General features: G+C 37.5%; 1 protein-coding gene across 10 annotated transcripts in view; it reads left to right on the forward strand.

Moving 5' to 3' along the window:
• Window positions 1-22,223, forward strand: part of PARPBP (PARP1 binding protein) — an 84,125-nt gene that overhangs the window by 8,762 nt on the left and 53,140 nt on the right. For 8 of the 10 annotated variants that reach the window (XR_008512098.2, XR_008512099.2, XM_002823654.6 and 5 more), the window contains exon 3: window positions 17,185-17,418. Coding sequence is in view for 8 of the 10 variants with exons in the window: in XM_002823654.6 (XP_002823700.3) it covers window positions 17,185-17,418 (234 nt within the window). In the remaining 2 variants the exon portion in view is untranslated. Of the gene's footprint in view, window positions 1-17,184; window positions 17,419-20,537; window positions 20,769-22,223 lie in introns of all 10 variants that reach the window. The other 2 variants (XM_054527565.2, XM_054527562.2) reach the window with 2 other exon arrangements.

The raw sequence follows: 22,223 nt of genomic DNA on the forward strand, positions 1-22,223 counted from the left end.
AACACTTTTGTCTTTTCAATAATGGCCATTCTAACAGGTCATAACTTATTTGGTTTTCATTTGCATTTTTCTGATGATTAGTGATGTTGAGCATTTTTTATATACCTCTAGGCAATTTGTGTGTCTTCTTTTTGGAAATGTCTATTCAGATCCTTTGTCCAATTCTTAAAAAAAGATTATTTTTAAAATTCATTATATTATTTAGAGACAGAGTCTCAATATGTTGCCCAGGCTGTACTTGGACTCCTAGGCTCAAGAATTCTCCTGCCTCAACCTCTGAAGTAATTGAGACTGTAGGCATATGCCACTGCATCCTGCTCTTTTGCCCATTTTTTTTTTTTTAATGGGGTTGTTTTCTTATTGAGTTTCTTATATATTTTGGATATTAACCTTTTATCTGATACATGATTCGGATATATTTTCTACCATTCCATAGGTTGTCTCTTCACTGTGTTGATTGTTTCCTTGGCTGTGCAGAAGCTTTTTAGTTTGATATAATCCCATTCATCTATTTTTGCTTTTGTTGTCTGTGCTTCTGGGTTTATGTCCAAAAAACCATTCCCCAGACCAATGTCATGGAGTTTTTCCTCTGTTTTTTTCTAGGACTTTTACAGTTTCAAATGTTAAATTTAAGCCTTTAATCCATTTTGATATTCATTCTCTTAGCCAATGAGCCTGGAATGTTTTTCCATTTGTTTGTACCTTCTCTGATTTCTTTGAGCAGTGTTTTGTAGTTTTCATTGTAGAGATCTTTCACCTCCCTGGTTGACTGTATTTCCAGGTATTTTATTCTTTTTATGGCAATTGTGAATGAGGTTGCATTCCTGATTTGCCTCTAGACTTGACTACTGCCCAAAGCAATTTATATATTTAATGCTAGTCCTGTCAAACTTCCAGTAACATTCTTCGCAGAACTGGAAAAAGCTCTTTTAAAATTCATATGGAACCCAAAAAGACCCCAAATAGATAAGGCTATGGTAAGCAAAAAGAAGAAAGCAGATGGTATCATGCTACCTGACTTCAAACTGTATTAAAGGGCTACAGTAACCAAAACAGCATGGTATTGGTAGAAAAACAGACACGTAGACCAGTGGAACAGAATACAGAGCCCAGAAATAAGACCACACACCAACCATCATCTGATCTTCAACAAAGCTGATGAAAACAAGCAATGGGGAAAGGATTCCCTATTCAATAAATGGTGCTGGGATAACTGGCTAACCATGTGCAGAAGATTGAAACCGGACCCCTTCCTTACGCTATATACAAAAATCAACTCAAGATGAGGGACTTACATATAAAACCCAAAACTATAAAAACCCTGGAAGACAACCTAGGCAATACCATTCTGGACATAGGCATGGGCAACGATTTTATGATGAAGATGCCAAAAGCAATTGCAACAAAAGCAAAAATTGACAAATGGGATCTAATTAAACTAAAGAGCTTCTACACAGCAAACAAAACTATCAACAGAGTAAACAGACAACCTACAGCATGGGAGAAAATTTTTACAAACTATACATCTGACAAAGGTCTGATATCCAGTATCTGTAAAGAACTTAAACAGGTTTACAAGAAAAAATCCCATTAAGAAGTAGGCAAAGGGCTGGGCATGGTGGCTTACTCATGTAATCTGAGTACTTTGGGAGGCTGAGGCAGGTGGATCACCTGAGGTCAGGAGTTCGAGACCAGCCTGGGCAACATAGTGAAACCCCATCTCTACTAAAAATACAAAACATTAGCCGGGCATGGGGGCAGACGCCTGTAATCCCAGCTACTCAGGAGACTGAGGCAGGAGAATCACTTGAACCTGGGAGGCGGAGGTTGCAGTGAGCTGAGATCACGCCACTGCACTCCAGCCCAGGCAACAAGAGTGAAACTCCATCTCAGAAAAAAAAAACCTAAAAAAAAGAAGTGGGTAAAGGACATGAACAGACACTTTTCAAAAGAGGACATACATGTGGCCAACAAGCATATGAAAAAAAGCTCAACATCACTGATCGTTAAAAAAATGCAAGTCAAAACCACAATAAGATATCATCTCACACCAGCAGAATGGCTATAATTAAAAAAATCAAAAAGTAACAGTGGCTAACGCCTATAATCCCAGCACTTTGGGAGGCCAAGGTGGGTGGATCACTTGAGGTCAGGAGTTTGAGACCAACCTGGCCAACATGGTGAAACCCCATCTCTACTAAAATTACAAAAATTAGCCGGGCGTGGTGGCATGCACCTGTATTCCCAGCCACTTGGGAAGCTGAGGCATGAGAATCACTTGAACCCGAGAGGCAGAGATTGCAGTGAGCTGAGATTTCACCACTGCACTCCAGCCTGTGTGATGGAGCGAGACTGTCTCAAAGGAAAAACAAAAAACAGGTACTGGCAAAAACAAAAAACAGGTACTGGAACACTTATACACTGTTGGGGGAGTGTAAATTAGTTCAACCATTGTGTAAAGCAGTGTGGAGATTCCTTGAAGACCTAAAAACAGAACTACCATTTGACCCAGCAATCCCATTATTGCTGATAGAATATAAATCATTCTATCATAAAGATACATGCATGTGTAGGTTTATTGCAGAGCTATTGACAGAAGCAAAGATTTGGAATCAACCTAAATGGCCATTAATGACAGATTGGATAAAGAAAATGTGGTACATATACACCATGGAATACTATACAGCTGTAAAAAAGAATGAGATCATGTCCTTTGCAGGAAAAGGAACTAGAGACCATTATCCTTAGCAAACTAATGCAGGAACAGAAAACCAGATACCACATGTTCTCACTTATAAGTGGGAGCTAAATGATGAGAACAAATGGACACATAGAGGGAAATAAGAGGTACTGGGGCCTACTGAAGGGTGACGGGTGGCAGGAGGGAGAGGATCAGGAAGAATAACTAATGGGCACTTGGCTTAATACCTGGGTGACAAAATAATCTGTACAGCTTGGCGTGGTTGCTCACGCCTGTAATCCCAGCACTTTGGGAGGCTGAGGCAGGCAGATTGCCTGAGGTCGGGATTTTGAGACCAGCCTGGCCAACATGGTGAAACCCCATCTCTACTAAAAATACACAAATTAGCCAGGCCATGGTGGCATGTGCCTGTACTCCCAGCTACTTGGGAGGCTGAGGTGGGAGAATCACTTGAACCCAGGAGGTGGAGGTTGCAGTAAGCTGAAATCACGCCATTGCATTCCAGTCTGGGGGATAGCGACAGAGCGAGACGCTGCCTCAAAAAAAAAAAAAAAAAAAAAAGAATCTGTACAACAAACCCTTATGACATGAATTTACCTATGTAACAAACCTGCACATATACCCCTGAACTTAAAAGTTCAAAAGAAAAAATCCATTTTGAGTTGATTTTTGTAGAAGGGATAAGCGTCTAATTTCATTTTTCTGCAGGTAGATACCCAGTTGTCCAACATTTATTGATTAGACTGTTCTTTCTCCATTAGGTGTTCTTTGTATCTTTTTTCAAAACCAATTGCCTATAAATTTGTGGATATATATCTTGGTTCTCAATTCTGTTCCACTGGTCTAGCCATATGTTTTTATGCTAGTACCATGGTATTTGGATTACCATAGTTTTGTAGTATAGTTTGAAGTTAGGTAGTGTGATGCCTCCAGCTTTGTTCATTTTGCTTAAGATTGTTTTTACTGTTTGGGGTCTGTTGTAGTACCATATAAATTTTAAAATTGTTTTTTCTATTTCTGTCAAAAATGGCACTGGAATTTTGATAGGAATTGCATTGAATCTGTATATTGCTTTGGATAATATGGACATTTTAACAATATTAATTCTTCCAGTTCATCAATATGGGATAACTTTCCATATATTTGTGTCTTCTTTAATTTCTTTTATCCATGTTTTATAGTTTTCAGTGTGCAGATCTTTCATCTTCTTGGTTAAATTTATTTGTAAAAATTTTTTGTTTCTATAGCTATTGTAAATGGGATTGTTTTCTGGATTACTTTTTCAGATTGTTTTTAGTGCATTGAAATGATACTGATTTTTGTATTTTGATTTTTGTATCTTGCCACTTTACACAATTTGTTTATTCTTACAGTTTTTGGTGGTGTCTTTATGGTTTTCTATATATAAGAACATGTTATCTGTAAACAGGAACAGTTTCACTTATTTCTTTCCAATTTGGATGCCTTTTATTTCTTTTTCTTACCTAACCACTTTGACTACACCTTGTAGTACTATGTTGAATAGAAGTGGGAAGAGTAAGCATCCTTGTCTTGTTCCTGATCTTAGAGGGAAAGCTTTCAACTTTTTCACTATTGAGTATGATGTTAGCTGTGAGTTTGTCATATATGGTCTTTCTCATGTTGAAGTATTTTTTTATATCTAATGTGTTGACAATTATTATAATGAGAGGATATTTAATTTTGTCAGATTTTTTTTCTGTATCTTTTGAGATGATCATAGTGTTTTGTCCTTCATTATGTTATGTACCATATTTTGTTTATAGATTTGTATATGCTGAACCATCCCTGGTATGAATCTGACTTTATCATCATGAGTGATCCTTTTAATGTGCTGTTTAATTTGGTTTCCTAGTATTTTGTTGAGGAATTTTGCATATGTGTTCATTATGGATATTGTCCTCTAATTTTTTTTTCTTGTAGTGTCCTAGTGTGGCTTTGGAATCCGGGTCATGCGTGTTTCATAAAATGAGTTTGGAAGTATTCCCTTTTCATTTTTTTGGAAGAGTTCTTAGTGCACACAGAACATTCTTCAAGATAGATCATATGTTAGCCCACAAAACAAGTCTTAACAAATTTAAGAAGATTGAAATCATACTGAGTATCTTTTCTGATTACAGTTATATGAAGCTAGAAATCTGTAACAGGAAGAATTTGGAAAATTAACAAACACGTGGAAATTAACCAATGGTTCAAAGAAGAAATTAAAAGGAAATTTAAAAAAACCTTAAAAAATATGGAAGTACAACATACCACAACTTATGAGATAGAGCAAAAGCAATTCCAAGAGGAAAGCTTATAGCAATAAACACCTACATTTAAAAAAAAAAGATCTTTAATAAACTTAAAGTTACACCAAAAAAAACTAGGAAAAGAACACACTAAGCCCAAACTTAGTAGAAGGAAGAGAATAATAAAGATGAGAGCAGAAATAAATGAAATAGAGGCTAAAAAAAAATAGCAAAGATCAATGAAGCTAAGAGTTGGCTTTTTGAAAAGATAAACAAAATCAAGAAAACTTAGGTAAACTAAGAAAAAAGAGAAGACTCAAAAAAAATAAGAAATGAAAAAGAATACATTATAACTAATACCACAGAAATAAAACAGGTCATAAAAGACTACTATGAACAATTTGTATGCCAACAAATTGGATAACCTAGAAGAAATGGATAAATTCCTTGACATGTACTAAATCATGAAGAAATAGGAAATCTGAATAGACCAATAAAAAGTAAGGACATTGAATCAGTAATAAAAAGTCTTTTATTAAAGAAAAGCCCAGGACCTGATGGCTTTACTGCTGAATTCTACCAAACATTTAAAGAACTAATACCAATCCTTCTCAAACTCTTCCAAAAGCATTCAGAAGGAGGAACACTTTCCAGCTCATTTTATGAGGTCAGTAGGTAGGTATTCTCCTCATAGACTTTCTGTTCATATCCTTTTCTTATTTTAGTATTGAGTTGTTTTTGTCTCTTGTTTTTGTTGTGAGACAGGCTCTCACTCTGTTGCCCAGGCTGGAGTGCAGTGGCACAATCATAGTTCACTGCAACGTCGACCTCCTCAGGCTTAGGTGATTCTTTTACCTCAGCCTCCCAAGTAGCTGGGAGGCTACAGGTACGTACTACCATGCCCAGCTAATTCTTTTATTTTTTATAGAGACAGGGTTTCTCCATGTTGCCCAGGCTGGTCTTGAACTCCTGGGCCCAAGGGATCCACCTACCTCGGCCTCCCAAAGTGCTGGGATTACAGGCATGAGCCACTATGTCTGACCTCTTTCTTATTTGGAATATTTCTATATGTATTTTAGATATTCTCTTTGTTATAAATTTTGTTGGTACTGTAAGGGAGGCAAAATTTTACCTCCACCCTTTTAGGGTTTTTTGGCTGGGCCTGAGAATTAAATTGACATAAGACAGATCAACAGGAGAAAATCATACAAATTTAATAGGAGTATTACATGGCACAGGAATATGCATAAGGAAATGAAGACCAAAAGACAAGTTAGAGTTGAACACTTACATACTGAATCGGAGAAAGAGTAGTAAAATGAAAATGTGGGCCAGGCATAGTGGCTCACGCCTGTAATCCCAGCACTTTGGGAGGCCAAGGTGGGTGGATCACTAGGTCAGGAGATCGAGACCATTCTGGCTAACGTGGGGAAACTCCATCTCTACTAAAAATACAAGAAAATTAGCCAGGTGTGGTGGCAGGCGCCTGTAGTTCCGGCTACTTGGGAGGCTGAGGCAGGAGAATGGTGTGAACCCGGGAGGCGGAGCTTGCAGTGAGATCGCGCCACTGCACTCCAGCCTGGGAGACAGAGACTCCGTCTCCAAAAAAAATAAAAAATGACAAGGCAAAGGAACTTGGCTTAGGGTGTTTAATTGGGTGGAGTAGTGGCCAGGAAATAAAGATTAGTTTAATAAGGTTTGTATAGATTTTCCTGGACCTCAGCTTACACTCCTTGATGATAAGACCATTACTTGTATAAAGAGGATATCTTTCACATGGGAATTTTGTCTTCTGTTTTGAAGAAACAGAAGGAAGTTCATAGTGATCATCTTGCACCTGCTGTTTTTCAAGTACTTTCAGCCTAGAGTTTCATTTTACCAGGTGGCATAATTTGGGGGTGGAGTGATCTTAATTATTTCAGTATCTTCTAGTTTTACCTACAAGTTTTAGCTTTTCTCCATTTTACCTACTTTCACTGGATGCATTTCCCTTACATTGTTCTTCCTGCATTTATGTGAGATACCATTCTACTGAGTCTTAAATCCAGTATGATCATCTTTACCTTGATGTCCCTGTACTGTTTCCACATCATTTTTTTTTTGAGATGGAGTCTCTCCCACATCAATTTTTAAAATAGAGCACATTGTTTGCTTTTTCAACTGACCTTCCCATTTATATTCTTAGTCGTATTGGCATGTGCCATTGTTCACTCAGTAACTTAAGCTAGATACCCTATTTTTATTTTAATTTATTCTTCTTTAGTAGTGTGAGGAAATAGTACTAAGGTAAATGGTGGATTATGAGAATATTGAATAAATAGACTAGCTAAGGGTTAAACCTTGGTGACCATACACTGGAAAATAATGAGAGAGGAATTGAGGCAATTTTTCAGAATCAGTATTGTATAGTGATTCAAGGCTGTTATTCTGGAATCAGACTATATTCAAATCACTTCCTTTCGTTTATTTATGACTTACTTCTAAAGAAATAAATAGATTTTATCAACAAGCTAAGGGAAATATACCCTGAAAAACATTTAACCCTCATTGTAAAAATTTTCACATACTGAAATATTCAATCCAAGTCAGTTTTTCTTCAGGATTTGTTTATGTAGCAGTCACTCAGTGTCTCTTTCTACTTGCTAATTTTCTACTTGCTAATTCACTTAATTCAGTGTGAAAGTTCAGACTCTGGGTGGGAAAGAAGAGGTGAGTTGCAACTGAGCTTTTCACAGTTCTTGTACGTGTGTGCACATGTGTAGTGGTGTGGTAGGTTACAGTTCAGTTTTATTTCAACTTTCCACATACAGAGTTAGCTTAGGCATCCTCAACTGTGCTCAGACTTCGAAGCAATATGAAACAACCTACCTATATGTCTGCAGGTGCATTCGTGAGTAGCATATAGTAATTAAAAGTAGCTAGAGTTGGTTGTATATATCTATTACTTATATTTTTTATCCTGTGTTTGAGCTCTATTTAGATTTCTCTTTTGGTTTTTGTTTTGTTTTGTGTTTTTGTTTGTTTTTGAGACGGAGTCTCACTGTCGCCCAGGCTGGAGTGCAGTGGCGCAATCTCTGCTCACTGCAAACTCTGCCTCCCGGGTTCATGTCATTCTCTTGCCTCAGCCTCCCGAATAGCTGGACTACAGGCAACCACCACCACGCCTGGCTAATTTTTTGTATTTTTAGTAGGGACGGGGTTTCACCATGTTAGCCAGGATGGTCTCGATCTCCTGACTTCGTGATCCACCTGCCTCGGCCTCCCAAAGTGCTAGAATTACAGGCGTGAGCCACCACATAAGTTTTTAATTCTCTGAAGTTTGAGAACATGAGTCTTAAAGTATAATTCTTACAACTGAATTTGACTACAGTAAAACTTTTGAATACCTAGTAGAGTTGTTAGTCTGTCTAATGGCATATTTGTTTTTTCTTAACTGTTAAAGTGGGAGAAAAGAAAAGATATATTAAAATACCCTTTAAGTTTTAGGTTTTTAGCATGTTTTTTGAGGGGGAAAATTTTTTAGCTTGAATTATATAATGCCTCTCTAGCAGTTATATACTGCTAAAGATTTTTTTTTTTTTAATTTAAGTTCTAGGGTACATGTGCACAACGTGCAGGTTTGTTACATATGTATACATGTGCCACATTGGTGTGCTGCACTCGTTAACTCTTCATTTACATTAGGTACATCTCCTAATGCTATACCTCCCCGCTCCCCCCACCCCACGACAGGCCCCAGTTTGTGATATTCCCCATCCTGTGTCCTAGTGTTCTCATTGTTCTGTTCCCATCTATGAGTCAGAACATGCAGCGTTTGGTTTTCTGTCCTTGTAATAGATTGCTCAGAATGATGATTTCCAGCTTCATCCATGTCCCTATAGAGGACATGAACTCATCCTTTTTTATGGCTGCATAGTATTCCATGGTGTATATGTGCCGCATTTTCTTAATCCAGTCTATCACTGATGGACATTTGGGTTGGTTCCAAGTCTTTGCTATTGTGAATAGTGCTGCAATAAACATATGTGTGCAAGTATCTTTATAGTAGCATGATTTATAATCCTCTGAGTATATACACAGTAATGGGATTGCTGGGTCAAATGGTATTTCTAGTTTTAGATCCTTGAGGAATTGCCACACTGTCTTCCACAATGGTTGAACTAGTTTACAGTCCCACAAGCAATGTAAAAGTGTTCCTATTTCTCCACATCCTCTCCAGCACCTGCTGTTTCCTGAGTTTTTAATGATCACCATTCTGACTGGTGTGAGATGGTATCTTGCTGTGGTTTTGATTTGCATTTCTCTGATGACCAGTGATGATGAGCGTTTTTTCATGTGTCTGTTGGCTGCATAAATGTCTTTTGAGAAGTATCTGTTCATGTCCTTCGCCCACTTTTTGATGGGGTTGTTTGATTTGTTCTTGTAAATTTTTTTTAAGTTCTTTGTAGATTCTGGATATTAGCCCTTTGTCAGATGGGTAGATTGCAAAAATTTTCTCCCATTCTGTAGGTTGCCTGTTTACTCTTATGGTAGTTTCTTTTGCTGTGCAGAAGCTCTTTAGTTTAATTAGATCCCATTTGTCAATTTTGGCTGGTGTTTTAGTCATGAAGTCCTTGCTCATGCCTATGTCCTGAATTATATTGCCTAGGTTTTCTTCTAGGGTTTTTATGGTTTTAGGTGTAACATTTAAGTCTCTAATCCATCTTGAATTAATTTTTGTATAAGGTGTAAGGAAGGGATCCAGTTTCAGCTTTCTACATATGGCTAGGCAGTTTTCCCAGCACCATTTATTAAATAGGGAATCTTTTCCCGATTTCTTGTTTTTGTCAGGTTTGTCAAATAGCAGATGGTTGTAGATGTGTGATATTATTTCTGAGGGCTCTGTTTTGTTCCATTGGTCTATGTCTCTGTTTTGGTACCAGTACCACGCTGTTTCGGTTACTGTAGCCTTGTAGTATAGTTTGAAGTCAGGAAGCGTGATGCCTCCAGCTTTGTTTTTTTTGCTTAGGATTGTCTTGGCAATGCGGGCTCTTTTTTGGTTCCATATGAACTTTAAAGTAGTTTTTTCCAATTATGTGAAGAAAGTCATTGGGAGCTTCATGAGGATGGCATTAAATCTATAAATTACCTTGGGCAGTATGGCCATTTTCACAATATTGATTCTTCCTAGCCATGAGAATGGAATGTTCTTCCATTTGTCTGTGTCCTCTTTTATTTCGTTGAGCAGTGGTTTGTAGTTCTCCTTGAAGAGGTCCTTCACATCCCTTGTAAGTTGGATTCGTAGGTATTTTATTCTCTTTGAAGCAATTGTGAATGGGAGTTCTCTCATGATTTGGCTCTCTGTTTGTCTGTGATTGGTGTATAGGAATGCTTGTGATTTTTGCACATTGATTTTGTATCCTGAGACTTTGCTGAAGTTGCTTATCAGCTTAAGGAGATTTTGGGCTGAGACGATGGGGTTTTCTAAATATACAATCATGTCATCTGCAAACAGGGACAATTTGACTTCTTCTTTTCCTAATTGAATACCCTTTATTTCCTTCTCCTGCCTAATTGCCCTGGCCAGAACTTCCAACACTATGTTGAATAGGAGTAGTGATAGAGGGCATCCCTTCTTGTGCCAGTTTTCAAAGGGAATGCTTCCAGTTTTTGCCCATTCAGTATGGTATTGACTGTGGCTTTGTCATAATTAGCTCTTATTATTTTGAGATACGTCCCATCAGTACCTAGTTTATTGAGAGTTTTTAGCATGAAGGGCTGTTGAATTTTGTCAGAGGCCTTTTCTGCATCAATTGAGATAATCATGTGGTTTTTGTCTTTGGTTCTGTTCATATGATAGACTACATTTATTGATTTGCATATGTTGAACCAGCCTTGCATCCCAGGGATGAAGCCCACTTGATCTTAATGGATAACCTTTTAGATGTGCTGCTGCATTCGGTTTGCCAGTATTTTATTGAGGATTTTTGTATGGATGTTCCTCAGGGATATTGGTCTAAAATTCTCTTTTTTTGTTGTGTCTCTGCCAGGCTTTGGTATCAGGATGATGCTGGCCTCATAAAATGAGTTAGGGATGATTCTCTCTTTTTCTATTAATTGGAATAGTTTCAGAAAGAATGGTACTGGCTCCTCTTTGTACCTCTGGTAGAATTTAGCTGTGAATCTATCTGGTCCTGGAATTTTTTTGGTTGGTAGGCTATTAATTATTGCCTCAATTTCAGAGCCGGTTATTGGTCTATTCAGGGATTCAACTTCTTCCTGGCTTAGTCTTGGGAGGGTATATGTGTCCAGGAATTTATCCATTTCTTCTAGATTTTCTAGTTTATTTGCATAGGGGTGTTTATAGAATTCTCTGATGATAGTTTGTATTTCTGTGGGATCAGTGGTGATATCCCTTTCATCATTTTTTATTGCATCTATTTGATTCTTCTCTCTTTTCTTCTTTATTAGTCTTGCTAGTGGTCCATCAATTTTGTTGATCTTTTCAATAAAACAGCTCTTGGGTTCATTGATTTTTTGAAGCATTTTTTGTGTCTCTATTTCCTTCAGTTCTGCTCTGATTTTAGTTATTTCTTGCTTTCTGCTAGCTTTTGAATGTGTTTGCTCTTGCTTTTCTAGTTGTTTTAATTGTGATGTTAGGGTGTCGATTTTAGATCTTTCCGGCTTTCTCTTGTGGGCATTTACTGAGGAGAGCTTTACTTCCAACTTAGTGGTCAATTTTAGAATAAGTGTGTTGTGGTGCTGAGAAGAATGTATATTCTGTTGATTTGGGGTGGAGAGTTCTGTAGATGTCTATTAGGTCCACTTGGTGCAGAGCTGAGTTCAATTCCTGGGTATCCTTGTTAACTTTCTGTCTTGTTGATCTATGTAATGTTGACAGTGGAGTGTTAAAGTCTCCCATTATTATTGTGTGGGAGTCTAAGTCTCTTGATAGGTCTCTAAGGACTTGCTTTATTAATCTGGGTGCTCCTGTATTGGGTGCATATATAGGATAGTTAGCTCTTGTTGAATTGATCCCTTTACCATTATGTAATGGCCTTCTTTGTCTGTTTTGATTTTTGTTGGTTTAAAGTCTGTTTTATCAGAGACTAGGATTGCAACCCCTGCTTTTTTTTTGTTTTCCATTTGCTTGGTAGATCTTCCTCCATCCCTTTGTTTTGAGCCTATATGTGTCTCTGCATGTGAGATGGGTCTCCTGATTACAGCACACTGATGGGTCTTGACTCTTTATCCAATTTGTCAGTCTGTGTCTTTTAATTGGAGCATTTAGCCCATTTACATTTGAGTTTAATATTGTTATGTGTGAATTTGATCTTGTCATTATGATGTTAGCTGGTCATTTTGCTCGTTAGTTGATGCAGTTTCTTCCTAGCATCGATGGTCTTTACAATTTGGCATGTTTTTGCAGTGGCTAATACCAGTTTTTCCTTTCCATGTTTAGTGCTTCCTTCAGGAGCTCTTGTAAGGCAGGTCTGGTGGTGACAAAATCTCTCAGCATTTGCTTGTCTGTAAAGGATTTTATTTCTCCTTCACTTATGAAGCTTAGTTTGGCTGGATATGAAATTCTGGGTTGAAAATTCTTTTCTTTAAGAATGTTGAATATTGGCCCCCACTCTCTTCTGGCTTGTAGCGTTTCTGCTGAGAGATCCGCTGTTAGTCTGATGGGCTTCCCTTTGTGGGTAACCCGATCTTTCTCTTTGGCTGCCCTTAACATTTTTTCCTTCATTTCAACTTTGGTGAATGTGACAATTATGTGTCTTGGAGTTGCTCTTCTCGAGGAGTATCTTTGTGGAGTTCTCTGTATTTCCTGAATTTGAATGTTGGCCTGCCCTGATAGGTTGGGGAAGTTCTCCTGGATAATATCCTGCAGAGTGTTTTCCAATTTGGTTGCATTCTCCCCGTCACTTTCAGGTACACCAATCAGATGTAAATTTGGTCTTTTCATATAGTCCCATATTTCTTGGAGGCTTTGTTCATTTCTTCTTACTCTTTTTTCTCTAAACTTGTCTTCTCACTTCATTTCATTAATTTGATCTTCAGTCACTGATACCCTTTCTTCCACTTGACGAATCGGCCACTGAAGCTTGTGCATGCATCTCACAGTTCTCATGCCATGGTTTTCAGCTCCATCAGATCATTAAGGTCTTCTCTACCCTGTTTATTATAGTTAGCTATTTGTCTAATCTTTTTTCAAGTTTTTACCTTCTTTGCAACGGGTTTAAACATCCTCCTTTAGCTCAGAGAAGTTTGTTATTACGAATCGTCTGAAGCCTTCTCTCAACTCGTCAAAGTCATTCTCTGTCCGGCTTTGTTCCGTTGCTGGTGAGGAGCTGCATTCCTTTGGAGGAGAAGATGCGCTCTGCTTTTTAGAATATTTGGCTTTTCTGCTCTGGTTTCTCCCCATCTTTGTTGTTTTATCTATCTTTGGTCTTTGATGATGGTGACGTACAGATGGGGTTTGGTGTGGATGTCCTTTCTGTTTGTTAGTTTTCCTTCTAACAGTCAGGACCCTCAGCTGCAGGTCTGTTGGAGTTTGCTGGAGGTCCACTCCAGACCCTGTTTGCCTGGGTATCACCAGTGGAGGCTGCAGAACAGCAAATGTTGCTGCCTGATCCTTCCTCTGGAAGTTTCATCTCAGAGGGACACCCGGCTGTATGAGGTGTCAGTCGGTCCCTACTGGGAGGTGCCTCCCAGTTAGGCTACTCAGTGTTCAGGGACCCACTTGAGGAGGCAATCTGTCCATTCTCAGATCTCAAACTCCATGCTGGTCTCCCACTACTCTCTTCAAAGCTGTCAGACAGGGATATTTAAGTATGCAGAAGTTTCTGCTGCCTTTTGTTCAGCTATGCCCCACCCTCAGAGGTGGAGTGTACAGAGGCAGGCGGGCCTCATTGAGCTGTGGTGGGTTCCACCCAGTTTGAGCTTCCAGGCCACTTTGTTTACCTACTGAAGCCTCAGCAATGGCGGACGCCCCCCACCCCCAGCTGCCTTGCAGTTCGATCTCAGACTAATGTGCTAGCAGTGAGCGAGGCTCTGTGGGCGTGGGACCCTCTTAGCCAGGTGCGGGATATAATCTGCTGGTGTGCCATTTGCTAAGACCGTTGGAAAAGCGCAGTATTAGGGTAGGAGTGTCCTGATTTTCCAGGTACCGTCTGTCACGGCTTCCCTTGGCTAGGAACGGGAATTCCCCGACCCCTTGCGCTTCCCAGGTGAGGCGATGCCCCACCCTTCTTCAGCTCATGCTCCGTGTGCTGCACCCACTGTCTGACAAGTCCCAATGAGATGAACCCAGTACCCAGTTGGAAATGCAGAAATCACTCATCTTCTGTGTCGCTCATACTGGGAGCTGTAGACTGTAGCTGTTCCTATTTGACCATCTTGGAACCTCCTCCTAAAAATGTAACCTTTATAGATTCATTGAGGACTTTTGACTTCATTATATGGGGAATGTATATGACTTCATTAGGAGGCAACTAATATTTTGGCTTTCTTTCTTTGGAATTAGCTTCTTAGTTTGCATCTGACTGATAATCGTGTTAATAGAGGCTATTTTTTTTTTTGCCTTAAATTGTCTTATTGAGAAACTTACAATATTCCATTGCATAAAACAGGTGAAGGTATTAATTTTATACCTTTATGGAAAGCAATTACAGTACCTGTGATTGACTGTCAGGTTTGAAAATGATGTAACTGTGATCTAACAAGAAGAAACAGGTTTTTAAAATTGTATTACATTTTATCACCACTCTTTCCCCTCAAAACAATGATTTTACTTTAAATAGAAGAGAAAGGAAATTGACATTTTTGATTACCTATCATTTGTCAGGTGTTATTTAATCTGTGTAATCTCATTTTATAACCAAGGAAACTGACTCAGGGGTTTCAGTATCTTACCCAGGGTCACATAGCCCATTAGTGCTCTTAAGTAGACCTATCTTTTCTTTAATGACAACAACATGTCTAGTCAATTAAAAATGTAAAGTTTATTTAAAATTTTGAGTTATTAGAAAAATATGATATAATGTACAAAGTACAAATGCTCTGGAAAATATATAACTCTTGATTTTCTCATTTATTCTTGTGCAATACAATCCTTCTTATGTCCATCAGAGAATTAAAGTGGTGAACATTTTGAACTTCCTTCATATATTAGCCAGCTGGCATGTTTTCCTAGCAAAATATTTTCTGATTTGACCACAGACTCTCTCAATCAGTTGTTACTTGTTTGAATAATAGAATATGCTGTCATGGTGGGCACCTGATCATGAAAACTGATATCTGGAGTGCATTTTTATTTGGATTTAAAATGTTTTTACAATCCCAGTATAAACACTGTTAATCTAGTCAAAACTTTTTCTCACAAGATTAAGAGCTTGCATAGTTTAACTAGTTATAGTCAAAAGGGTAAGAATAAGTTGTGCATTTACATTACACAAAATCTTAATTTATTTTAAACATGAAGGATGTCAGACTAAAAATAATGTTAGGAATTTTTGAGATAAAACAGTTTAGTTTTAAAACTAAATAACTGGATTTATTTAATTTAAGTACCATTTGGAAATTTTCTGATGTGTAACCTTTGTGGGGTTGCGGAGTAAGTGTACAGTTTTTGGTACAACGCTGGAAAATTACAAATATGTCTTACATTTGGAGAATAGATCCAATGTTTGAGAGTTACTGATTTTTTTTTTTGGTTATTCATTGAACTAGTTTCATGAAATAGAATTAATTTCCATTTTCGTGACACAACAGGCCCCTGCACTAAGGACAATGAGGATAATTTTTTTAGTTGTGTTTATATAGATGAGTAAAGAGCTGCTTATTTTAAGGCAGTTTGGACACTTAGTCTTAAATGTGGATAGTAAGTACTAACAGTGGCTAATTATTATAGGAAGTATAAAAATGTAGATTTAAAAGGGTCAAATATATAGAAAATAATATTTAGGAGTACTTGATTTCTTTCTGTTTTTGTTGTGTAAAGTTTATATTGTAGTTTAGTTCTAGTGAACTATAGTTGTACTTGAATACCCACCCATCTTCAGATGCAATGAGTTGACAGATCTTGGTGTTAGTGGAAACTACTAAAATATTAAAGGAACTTAACTATGGAAGACAGCAATGTATTACATTTCATAAATCATATATGGATACTTAAAAATATTTAGTACTCATGGTGTATTAGAAAGGAGTAGTTAGAATTTAATTTTTACTGAATTAGGGCTGGCAGCTTTTGGAAGGCATCATTATTAATTTCTAGAATATTAATGAGGGAGCAGAAGGGAATCAATAAAAAAAACCTTCAACTTGTTCACTGAGAGAATTTATTATGCAGATGTTAAAGAAGACTTTAAAGAAAGCTTTATAGTTAGATAAAATATTAGCATGCAAACATGCTGGTAACATTAGTGGGTCTCTAAGCAACTATATGTCACTGTAGCCAGGTTATAATCTGTTTTATTTCTCGTGGGAAAAATAGAAATTCTGTCAAAAAAGAGAAAGAAAAAGAATAATTTTGCCTGTTTACTAACATCTGACAACTTATAGAAAGAAACCTGTGTCTTTTTAGCCCTTGTTTGTTACAGTTTCATGTGTCCATGAGCTGAGAAGAATCAAAATTAATCTCTGGCTCAAGGTTTTACACTTGATCTTAGCCAAAAGGCCGAGAAGCAATGGCTCAAGGTTTTAGCACTGATGTTTTGCTTTCCTAGTAATAGTAATGAAACAAAATTTTAAAAAATTAATCTTTATGACCATATTTTAAGACTAAACCCTTGGAATGTTATGTTATATGGGAATTCACTATGGCATTGAGAATTTTAAATACGAGATTAAAAATAGATTAGCCGAAAGAACGAAAAGGAACTAAAAAGAATCAAATTTTTCCCCCATCAATAGTACTTAAGTATAGTTTACTGCCCACCCAATCCATCCATTTTAGGTGGAAAAAATTTGACGAATTTCAAGAAATGTAACAGCGGCTATGTATTTACCAGTTTTGTCATGTGCAAACTTGCCTTAGTTGTTCATATTTTATAAAATCGTGAAAACCTTCTTCTTTTATATCTGGTTTCCAAAATTGTCTCATAGTTCAACTTGGGTGTTCTCTTCAAACCCACAAAAATTGAATGTAGACTTTACCAAAATTTAATTTGTATTTCTTGTCTCAGTTATAAGTTATTGAATATTCTGGTACCCAACTTTATTATTATTTTTTTTTGGCATTATCTTTTTCAGCACAGTGGAGAATTTGCAGTCTCTCTCAGTGATGTTTTATTGATGTGGAAATACTTGCTCCATGAGAAATTGAACTTACCAGTTGAAAACATGGACGTGACTGACGATTATGAGGACATTAGGAAGATTTATGATGATTTCTTGAAGAATAGTAATACGTTAGATCTGATTGATGTTTATCAAAAATGTAGGGCTTTGACTTCTAATTGTGAAAATTATAACACAATATCTCCCGTAAGTATTTTTTAAACAATTCTATTTTAATCAAATTAAAATTTAGCTCTATTTATTTTGAATTATAGTATCACCAGTTATAGTAACTTGGTAATGTTTTTGCTTTGTGAATCATGTTAAAAATGGGAAAATTTAGCTACCTGAAAGCTACTTATTGCTTGAAAGAAATATTTTGGTGGTAAATTTTCTTGGACTTGTGTTATTGTTATCTAGTTGCTATACGAATAGCTTCTTATTAGACCAAAAATTTGTAACAAAGAAATTAGTCCCAAATGCCTGATTTCTTTTTGAATCATGTCAAAGACTGCTTTTGTATTTCACTTTCTTGATTTAATGTGCATCTGTTCATTTGGCATATGTTGGATAAATGATTGGTATGACTTTTTCTATGGATTAATAATGTTATTTTACTACATATAGGTATCATTTATTTTATGAAAATAGTATGCAATATACATGAGATAATAGACTATTCTTTTTTTTGCACAAGCATTTTTTTTAATGGAGTATAAATTTAAAAATTGGAGTAGTATCCCTTGCAGTTTGGTTTTGTCTACATTAGAATTTATAAATTGTTTTAGAATATATTTGGGTGTATCTAGTTATTTTTAAAGTGTTGGAAATATTTTTAGTTATTTGAACATTTACTGAGTGCCAATAAAGTAGTAGTTAAATAGTGGCAATAAATAACTGAAGCTGGAATTAGAAGAAAATGTTTACTATATTTTGTAAGATATTCAATTATTTTATAAATATTTCAATATAATACTTGAGAACAGTGTTTTAGCCGATTATAATAGAAACCTCCACTACAATAGTTATTTAGAGAAAAATAGAAGTATCACTCTTTTATGTAAGATGTCTAAAGATATGCAACCAGGACTGATATGATAGCTCCATGGTTATCAGAGACCTGGACTTTTTCTGTCATTCTGCTCACCCATTTTAGTCCTTGGTTCCTACCCTCAAGAGCATTTTATGGTCCAAGATGACTGTTGGAGCTCCAGCCATTTTATTCATTATATTGGTATTTCTTGTACCAAGAAGTAGTAAGGAAGAACAGCACTTTGCTTTTCTCTTAAGGGTACGTAGCTTTTTCTTTCATCTTATTGCCAAAAGGTTAGTCTCATGGCTGCAACAAGCTGCAAGGGAGGATGGAGAATATAGATCTTATTCTGGGTAATATCTTGCCAGAATAAAAACAAAAGCTCTATTACTAGGGAAGAAAGGGAGAATGGATATTGGCAGGCAGCTTGCTGTCTTTGCTTCATTGAACTATCACAAAAACCTTTGCCTTGTTACAGCTTCCTCAAAACATATCCACACACATGTACAACTACACTATGGTAAGGATACTTGTAAAGATAGCTTTTTAAATTCTTCCTTAGCTATATTTTATTTGCTTGCTTACAGAGATGATTTTTGTCTATTTTTGGCGTAGTTGATTTAGAGAGGCTTAATCATATAGCAGTATTGGATTGTAGAAACAACAAAGATCTTAAAAACCAGTGACAGTATAATCTACCTGAGGTCTTTGGGTGCATTGTTTTCCTTCTATTCCTTGCCCTTGTCTAAGTCCTCTAATAAGTTTCCTCCTTTGAGTGGGTTAAGTTATAGTATGATATATATCAGGGTACAAGTTTGAGGTTGTCTCTGTGGGAGACTCTCTCCAAGTGTCATCATGTCACCAGGAGTAAAATTGAAGCTGCTAAGATGGTAACATTTTCTACATGAAGTAGAAAATGTTCTGCATTTTAACCCTGGAAGATAACAACTTAATCTCTGATATTATTGTTTGTTCTGGGAAATTTCCAGTGCGGGGAAAAAGTAGACAGGAAAATATATCCCTAGATTGATTTCTCAAAAATGCACTAAGTATAATCCCAATTTTTGCTAAAAGTCTCTTTCAAGATACATTTTAGAATATTCCAAACAGTTTTGAATGTCATGATCCTGAATTTTCATAATCCTGATAAAGTTTCTTTGTTTCATATTTGTTGTAGCTGAAATAAGGTAGGGATTATGAGGAATTAAGATAAAGCTAAGTCAGGGCAGTTTTGGGAATGTGGTCACTTAAACAGTGCCCCTTCCCTCTTCACTCCCTGCTTATGATTCCTCTCCTAAGGAAAATGGATTCAGGGCCCATGGGCATCTCGGAGCATACAAGGCCTTAGATTGTAACTGGAGTCTAAGTAGAGAGATTTGATACAGGGCTTGCTTTCTCATGGGCTGAGCAAGTATCTGGAAGACAGGATCAGAGACCTGGGGTGAGGAGCAGAAATGGTTAATCCTGAGAAGAGCTTAGCCTCAGAGATCTGTGGACGTCTTTGGGGGAAGGTCAGCAAATGACCTCTGTGGGTACGCTCATATTCCCTGACCCTCAAGCCAAGAAGCAGCTGAATAGATGGGCTCACTTCTTGTTGGTGAGGCTTGGGAGAACATAAGACTCTTCCTTAGCCTCAGCAGATGACTGGTAGCCTGTTTGTTTGTCCACTGCTGCTCTGTAAGTATAGATACAATTTCAACTTCTATTACTTGTAGAACTGTCATCACTTAAGCTACCTCAGCAGTCAGATCTGAGTCCCAAAAAGCTAATGAAGAAAACAACACACCATTTAAGGGTTTCCAGCAGCCAGAGAAGGATGAGTTAGCTGACAACACACATGCCTAACAGAACAGAGCTACTAGGGGGGAATGACAGCAACTGAAATACGTATAAATGTTAGGTACTTGGAAAAATTCAAGAATAGCACCTCAACATAAAACTATGGATCTGGCAAAAAAGAAGAAGGCAGCGCACCTGCGTGGGCCTGGGTCTGGTTGGGGGTGCTACGGGTGCTTCATGATGCTGGGCTCTCTGGGATGGGGGGGATGGCAGAGGGTGCTGCAACTACCCACGGAAGAATGCAGCCGAAGGTGTAGGTTTTTGGCTTTAACTTCTTTGTGATGAGAAGGCCACCCTTGAGAAAGCTCATAAAACGTAGCACCTCTGCAGAAATGGTCCTTAGTTGGAGCCTGCGGCTGCTGGGAGATGCATCAGCATCAGTGAATGAATGGAGTCCTGTGGGTGGGTCCCCGATGCCTGCATACTTTTTAGGACCTTCTGATCTACCTGGCAGGGGTCAACTATACAGCCACCTTCAGAAAGAGGAAGCTTGCTGCTGTCTAGGCCAGATCTCTTGGCTCCTGGGGAAGATCCACCAGTGTCAGCCTCATTGACTCTGGAGCAGCAGAAGGGAGAGTCCCTTTGTGCATGGAGCTGGTCTCTAAACTTGAGATTGCGTGGAATTCCCATCACAGTCCAGAAGAAGAGACGAGACCTGAAGAAACTGGCGGCTGTCATGCGGCAAGTGAGACAATGGGAAAGCCACCTGCTTCAGAACATTGAAGAAGCCACCTGGCACCAACTTACTGTCCAAGCTGAGAAGAAGGAACCAGGGACCCAAGGAGCTTCCGTTTAGTATAAAACCAGCAGCAAACCTCCGAAGTCCAGGCATCTCAGAGAAATGCCTTTTTTGTGGACACATGGTTACTAAATACAGAGCTAGATTTTATTTTTGTAAATATTTGCATCTCCTGCTTTATCAAAAAGTTTTCTTTTTTCTTCCTAAAAACCAAAGAATGCTTTTATTTCCAACTGTATCTCTTGCTCTGCTGCCTCCTCGCTCCTCTTCCCAGATGTTGGGCAGGTGGGCTGGGTCTTCTCAGGGATGCAGATGAAAGCTTGTTGCTAGAGTGGAATAAAAAAGGGCAGCCCCTGTTCGAAATCTCAGACTGGATTGAAAAACACAGGACGTAATACAGTCTAAGTCCATCTAGGATCTTCTGATTTAAGAGACAGGTGTAAAGATTTACTCTCAAACTGTAGGATGGGTGGAAAGTATTCCAGATCAAGGTTCCAGTTCTCCCTGGGAGCACCCACATTTCTTTTAAGGTTTCTAGCAGAGATGTAATGATGAAATTACTCACAAAAGGGATTAGATGCAGGCTGGTAGTTGCAGTTACTGGGTTACTATAAATTTCATCTCTTGATGTTCTACATATGTGGTAAAAATTTATTTACTGTGTAGTATGTTTAAACATTTGTAAGTTTTATGAGCTAGTTCCTCCTGTATAAGCTGACAATTCAAGTTGTTCACTGTTTTTCTGTGACAGTTATTATCTGGTTATAAAATTATCAGATAAAAATAAGAGACAGTTATTACTTTTTCAAATACAACATGAAAGTATAAAAAAGCAGACTTTCCTTTGTAATTGCATAACATTGAGATAAATACTTCAGAGTAATTTCATCTGATATTTATTAAAAATAAATCATTTTCATGACAGTTAAAAAAAAAAAAAAAAGAGTTCCCAACATGGTAGATCAATTCAGACCAAAATTAGTCTCTTGAAAATTAAGCACAATAAATATTTAAAGCACAAAGAAAAAATTAGGTAAAGAAATCATGAAGTACTTAGTAATTTTCCAAGTAGGAGAACATTAAAAAAAAAAAGGAAAAAAAGGAGTTAAACAGAAACAGATGCATAAGAGGCTATAATTAAATACATAATAATTTGATATAAATATATTTGTTATAAGACATACTTTCCTTAGCTGAAACAAAAGCAGATAGCACCATTATTGTAGGTTGGCCTTTTGAGATATCTTTTCAGGTTCTTTGCATGTCTGACACCCATGGCTCCACCTGGACCTACCCAGAAGCAATTCAGCATGCAGGACAACAGCTTTGATCCCCTATGATTTCATCTCTGTCCCCACCAATCAGCAGCAAGCCAAGCCACCCCTCACCCCTTCTTCCAAA

This window comes from Pongo abelii, chromosome 10 (genome assembly GCF_028885655.2).
Source record: "Pongo abelii isolate AG06213 chromosome 10, NHGRI_mPonAbe1-v2.0_pri, whole genome shotgun sequence".
Lineage (NCBI taxonomy): Eukaryota > Metazoa > Chordata > Mammalia > Primates > Hominidae > Pongo > Pongo abelii.